General features: G+C 33.0%; 1 protein-coding gene across 1 annotated transcript; it reads left to right on the top strand.

The window, feature by feature from the left end:
* LOC142607772 (protein TIC 20-IV, chloroplastic-like) lies at nucleotides 1-3,596 on the top strand. Its single transcript, XM_075779397.1, has 3 exons — nucleotides 1-205; nucleotides 1,928-2,019; nucleotides 2,619-3,596. Exons 1-3 carry the CDS (start codon nucleotides 144-146, stop codon nucleotides 3,275-3,277), a joined length of 813 nt encoding a protein of 270 aa, XP_075635512.1. The 5' UTR covers nucleotides 1-143; the 3' UTR covers nucleotides 3,278-3,596.
* Nucleotides 3,597-6,381: the final 2,785 nt, after the last annotated feature.

Here is a 6,381-nt window from a genome sequence, read left to right as displayed (position 1 = left end):
CTCCTCCGATAAACCCAAAGTTGAAAACCTTAAACCCACACGCAGAAAACATAAACTCTTCATCTGCTTCCTCTTCTTCTCTCTCATTCTTCTAATCTCAATCTCCAACAGCCCCAAAAACCTGAACACACCCATCTGTATAGATGATGACCTTGATTGTGCCTGACTCAACAGGAACAGTTTCCACCATTGTCGGTTCTTCTTGGTACGCTAGCTTTTCCCTTTCTCTGAATCTTGCAATGCAGAACTATGTTGGTATTCTTAAATTTGTACAGGTTTTGGTTGTGCTTTGTATGTGGTTTTTTTCCTTGATTAAATTTGTATAACTATTTAATTGATTGGTAGATTGGTTTAGATTTGTTATGGTTTCAATGATGTCCAGTGCTAACTATTTGTCATGTAAGCCAAATTTAAGTTTAATATTATAGTCCACAAATTGGGCTTGCATGTTATGCTAAGCTGACAAGTTCTATATGTATTTTTTTTTTGGAGAATATGAGGATGAGAGTTGTCTTTTATCTGTTTTCCTTTTGAGCATAGTTGCTGCAGTAGACACCCATTAATCAATAAGTTTAGGGATATATAACTTTTGAACTTCTGATTGGTGCATGAGAGAAGCAGTGTTAGAGGCAATGTCAGTGGTAGATTTACATGAATTTGACTTTCTACCTTAGCAAATTGTGTCCTTAACATTGTTAAAGTTGAAAACTTCTCAAGTGCATGGAATTATTTTTTGAATATTACAATTCAATAGCTTCTCCATGCCGGGTTAGCAACTGAGAGTACTAGTAGAACAACTTCTCTGGTATACCCCAAGGCCGTGCCTTTAAATTCTTAAGCTGGGGAAGTCTTGAAATTTGGTCTTGCAATTATTGTTCTGTACTTACTGTTTCAGACAATGATAGACTTCTAAGTGCTTCACAGGCAACAAATTGAATCTTGCATTGATTATAATTTCCCTTATATGCAAAAGACTGAAGATTCATCGCTTCAATTTGAATTGGAAGAGGACAACGATGCCGAACTTGCAAGTTCTTGAGATTTGTTCTGTAACATTGTACTTTGTACAATCTGCTGAATCATTAGTTCTGCTATTTTCATTACTCTGATTTTTATTTTGTTATGACTGAAACTATTGGTTTCATTGGGTTTTGAGAGATCTACAAATAATGTCTGATTGATTATAGTATTATGAAATTTTAGCAATGCAACAGAATTTTAGAATAATATATCAGTGTAGATCTACATGGTGCTTTTGTGACTTTTAGATGTCCTTTTATTTTTCTTAAGTAAATTAGTGTGGTATCATTTTTTTTCCCCTGGGTTTGAGTTTTCTAATATAAAACTGAGAACTAATATAGTGAGAAATATATTAAATCAATCAACTTGAACATATTGCAGAATGCTTTGAACAAAATTTTAAGATGCAGTAGCATCTTGGGGGGAAAAAGAATATTATTTGGGGAGGAAAAAAATATAAAAGATAGAAGGTTATTCAGGCAGTTTGATGAGTAGCATTTTGAATGTTTATTGTTTGGCACTGGATACAAAGCATTTTCAAGAATTTGGATTTTCAAGAATTTGGGTTTTGGCAGCAAATCTAATCCTTTATGGATCATCATGATAATATACCATATATCATCATTCCTAAGGGGAGAGATGTAGGCTCAAGCGAAGTGGTTGGACTTTTTCTAGGTCTGCATGTTTGTGCAGAGATGGGACATGATTGCTTTTGAGTCTCCAGAAATCTCCCCTCTCTTAGGGACAGAAAGAGATACTATAGGGCGTACATATTTCAGATAACATTTAATAAACTTGACCTTGTTCCGGGAGTGAGGTGGGTCTAATAGGAAAAGTAGGGGGTTTCCCCCTGGATAATGAGTTTTCATATTGTTCTTCTCATACTGATGTTCGCCTTTAACACCAGGTATAAGGATGCAGTTCTACAAAAATTTACCAAGACCTTCACAACACATAAATCCTTGGCTAGACTCACAGTTGTTGCATGCGGTTCTAAAGGTATGCTAATTTTCTTGTCATCTCTCTCTCTTTCTCTCTCCTTTTCCACTTTTAACTAGATAGACTTTGATTCTTAAAGTTCAAATCATCAAGGCAGCCTTTGGTGAAATGATACAGGTTTAGATAACCAATTTATTGTTAGTCGCTTAATAAGCCTGGTAAAGAGAACTGATTGCATAATTTTTTGGAGGGAACTGGCTTTGAAGTTTGAACTACCTTCCCCATTTCTTCCTTTTGCTATCTACCTGCAAAAGTGCTACATCATTCAGAAAGGGAGGGTTTCTACCTCCCTAACTCGTCTTATATTGCTTATGTAGTCCAATAATATGGAATATCTGCCAATGAGCTATAGCTTAGCTTATGTAGTCCACTAATATGGAATATCTGCCAATGAGCTATAGCTTAACTAACACTTCCTTCTCCTGTAACAATTGGTTGGAGGGGTGAGGTTGTGGTTTCAAGATCAACTGGGCACTAAGATGGAATATCTAAATATTATTAAGAATTTTGTTCATGGTTGAAAACTTGAATGGATCATTATATGTGGGACATCCCCAAGGTCATTGATATTTTCTAATTACCAATTGTATAATCTACAGGAAATTCATTCCCACACCTTTCTGCTACATCATCTCTGTTTTCAAGTGGGAATCAAGGTGGCCTGTTGCATAGAATTCCTTTATTACCCAGACCACGCAAATCTATAATGCCTCTGCAAGCATCCAAGGATAATCCATTCGGTTATCGCATTCCAAAAATGACTGAGAAGCCAGAATGGTGGTGGAGAATTATTGCCTGTATCCCCTATCTTTTAGCTTTGCAGATGTCTGAGACAGCATCTTATGTCCAACCCTTACTTGACCGACATGAATTCCTTGAGGATTTGTTGTATTATATCCCAGGAGCTGTTAGGAGGCTGCCTTGGTGGTTCCATATACTACATTTCTACTTAGCATACTTTGGAGTGGTGCAGAGTAAAAAATGGCCTCATTATCTAAGATTCCATGTGGCAATGGGCTTTTTATTGGAACAGGCCCTGCAAGTGGTAGTTTTGTCAAGCAATTTCATGCCACTTATACACTTCCAAGGTACATATGGGTTGTACTATTGGGCAGCTGTGGGATTCCTATATATTTTCATCATGTTGGAGTGTGTAAGGTGTGCTCTTGCTGGTAAGTATGTCAAAATCCCTTTGATAAGTGATAGTGCATTTATCCATAGTCTTTTTAAAATTGGGGGATATCAGCGGCCTTTCTAGGAAGCGTTATTTAGGTCCTGTAAAATTTAGGAGCTTGGGATTTGTGTATGCCCAACATGGAGTCCAATGTTGCCCGAAAGAGGAGAAAAGAAAGAGAGAAAATATGTCGCAGCACTGGTGTTGAAATTTGTCTTTCCCTTTTCATGATGGTTATTTCTTGAGTTGAAAATTTTGATGAACAATAAACTGATTTTTTTTGATGGTACAATGTATAAAATGTCTTGCAACTATGAGAACTTCTAAATTTGTGATTAGTGAGAATGAATTACCAAACAACAATGAACTTTGTAAGCTTAATTTACAGTGTTCCTTTTTTGCATACATGTTATGATCACACACTGTCAGATGTTTTGGTGTGTACATTTAATATTATGCAGTAGTTAAAGAGGGCGTTTGGATTCAACTTATCCTGCGTTTCAGCGTTTTCAGCTTCTTCTTTTTTTTTTTTTTCAGCCGTAGTTGTTGACTAATTCCTCATGAACAGTGCATCCGTGCACTGTTTATGGACTCACAAATTTCACTTTTCAGCAACTTTTTTATTAAAAATGGGTCCCACGGTACTATTCACACATTTAAAAATTATTTTGCTACAGTGTTTTCAGTTTTCAGTTTTCAGCAATAAGTTCTATCCAAACGGACCCAAAGTCGATGTAAAATGATTATACTAAGCCATTTTATGTTTTTACCTCAAAATGGTTGTTTCTCCGATTTGCATAGTAACATGTTGAGGGTTACAAGATAAGTGTTGAAGAAAATGTACATTGATGTTGTCAATGTTACCTTCAGAAAATTATATTCATTTATAGCAGTTACCACAGCATTGTGAAGCTTACATGTTTGACGAGTTAGATTACCAGTGTCTTCATTCATTCACTAGCAATTGTTCAGAAAAATAGGCTAAATTATTGAGCACCTCAGACTTAATAAGTATGAATATTGATCACCAGATTTATCAACAATCAAAATTCTCACCAAGACCAAGTGGTACACTTACAGATGCAAAACTCTAGAAAATACATTCAACCTGAAGTTGTGAAAAGAGGTATTCAATATCCTCAAGCATGATAGAGTTGCTTCAGGTTCAGGGTGCTAAAGCTTGTAAAATGGAGTTTGATAATAGCATTTTACTATCAGGAATTCTCAGTGAGCGCAACCCACTCTTTCCGAGTTGCATTCTGAAAAAAGTTGTGGCACAAAGTTTGAAAGATTACAGGTTTATTAGTTTTGTGGGTTGCTTGCTTATATAAAATTTTAGCAAAAGTCTTAGCTAACAGTAAACTCAAATGGGACACTTTAGATCCCAAACTTTTATCAATATACATTTCATTTGTGAGGTTGAGATTTGTTAGAAGTATTTTCTGAGAACATTTTTATGCAAGTCTAGGGGTGTAAAATCTAGCAATATATAAGAACGATCTTACAATCACCAAAGCTACTAAGTACCATTCCATTATCGTACTTTCTCATCAACACAACCTGTAGTTAAATAAAAAAAATACTGTTACTAAATAAGTTCATCAATTAAAATATTGTTACTAAATTAAAAACTTTAAAATAAATAAATAAAAAACAGAAGAGAATGAGGCAATAGTTGTTGGATATATTTCCGAAAATTAATTTATTTTTGTAATTATATAAACAAGTACAATATTCACAATTCTAATCACAAAAAATAACACAAATAAATTCAACCGGCAAGAACAATAAATAGAAGAAATATGTAAAATAAATAAATAACTTGCAATCCAAACAATAAATAGAAGAAATCTATAAAATAATTAAAAATGATCAACAACATGTAGAAGAAGCATTGCAATTTTCGTGCTCAGCAAACTAAACTATGTTTCTTTTTCTCTCTTTGATTCTATACAGATGTATGCAGAAAAATATATTCTTTGAGAAAGTTTCTAAGTAAAAATATTTTTATGAATGAGGGATGATGAATATATATGTTGGTGGATAGACACTATGTTCAAAATTTCTATTGTGCACAAACTTAACAACACAAAAAATAAAAATAAAAATATTATTTGGATAAGAGGGCCCAGCTCACATATGCATAAGCTCAATCCGATATCCAACTCTTGACCATATAAACTCATAAAATATTTCTTTCCTTTAAACATTGTTTAAGTGGACACACTAGGATCTTCCTCAAAAAAAAAAAAAAGTGGACACACTAGGATAGGGGCAAAAGAAGAGGAGCTAGGGGGCATGGCTCGGTGATTTTTCAAAAAGGATTTGACCTACCTCTAGTACTTTTTTAATTGAAATTTCTTTTTGTTTTAGTGAGAAATCTATCATTCATCTTATATTTTTTGGTAAATAAATGTAACTTTAGATAAAAATTTAAATGATATCCCCTAGATTTTTACTAAAATCTTGTAACATATTTATTTAGATGAATAATGCATCATTTTTGTTTCCTCTAATTACTCTTATACCATAAATAATTCATTAATTCAAAGTGTATTTAATTTATTTCATAAGAATAGAAAATTTTATAGATTATGTATTCACTGTTTCTTTTTTCTAATTACTCTTATACCATAATAGAATTTCCTAGAAATATTTAAGTAAATCTTTTTAATAAAAGCATTATTCACTTTTAAAAAAAATTTCATTTATAAAATTAGAGATATTGAAATTATTATTTTTCCTTTAGAAGAAACAACAAATATTGATTTAATGGTTAGGACTTAAAAAATCTTTTAGTTTTTTTTTTCTTAAAGAGAAATTTTATACACAAACCTTGTTATATGTAAAAAAATAGCATTTTTTAAATCTTGTTATAAGCATATTTTGGGTGTGTGCAGGTTATTCTTTGGATTATTTATTTATATATCTTTAGCTTGGCACCCCTGTAGAAATTTTATGGCTCCATCGCTGTATTAGAAGTCAATCTCTCATCCGCTTCTTAATATATATATCTAAATATTTTTTTAACAATAGTGAGGTATCAAAATTAAATAAATTTAAAAATAGTGAGAGAATGTTTCTAAAATTGTAATAGTGAGCTTTTACCTTAACAGGAACCGTCATGCTTACTATATAAACACAACACAAGACCACAAACCACAATATAACTAGATTTCTTTCCCTTG

This window comes from Castanea sativa, chromosome 1, assembly GCF_040712315.1.
Source record: "Castanea sativa cultivar Marrone di Chiusa Pesio chromosome 1, ASM4071231v1".
Classification (NCBI taxonomy): Eukaryota; Viridiplantae; Streptophyta; class Magnoliopsida; order Fagales; family Fagaceae; genus Castanea; species Castanea sativa.
The sequence above is the reverse complement of the archived record's forward strand: the minus strand, read 5'-3'. Positions and strand labels throughout refer to the sequence as shown.

What these genes read in the sequence shown, in the direction of transcription:
- LOC142607772 (XM_075779397.1), top strand. Translation starts at nt 144, where the DNA reads ATGATGACCTTGATTGTGCCTGACTCAACAGGAACAGTTTCCACCATT. An exon ending in ACCATTGTCGGTTCTTCTTG is followed by an intron (nt 206 to 1,927) that starts GTACGCTAGCTT and finishes CTTTAACACCAG; the next exon opens with GTATAAGGATGCAGTTCTAC. An exon ending in TGTTGCATGCGGTTCTAAAG is followed by an intron (nt 2,020 to 2,618) that starts GTATGCTAATTT and finishes TATAATCTACAG; the next exon opens with GAAATTCATTCCCACACCTT.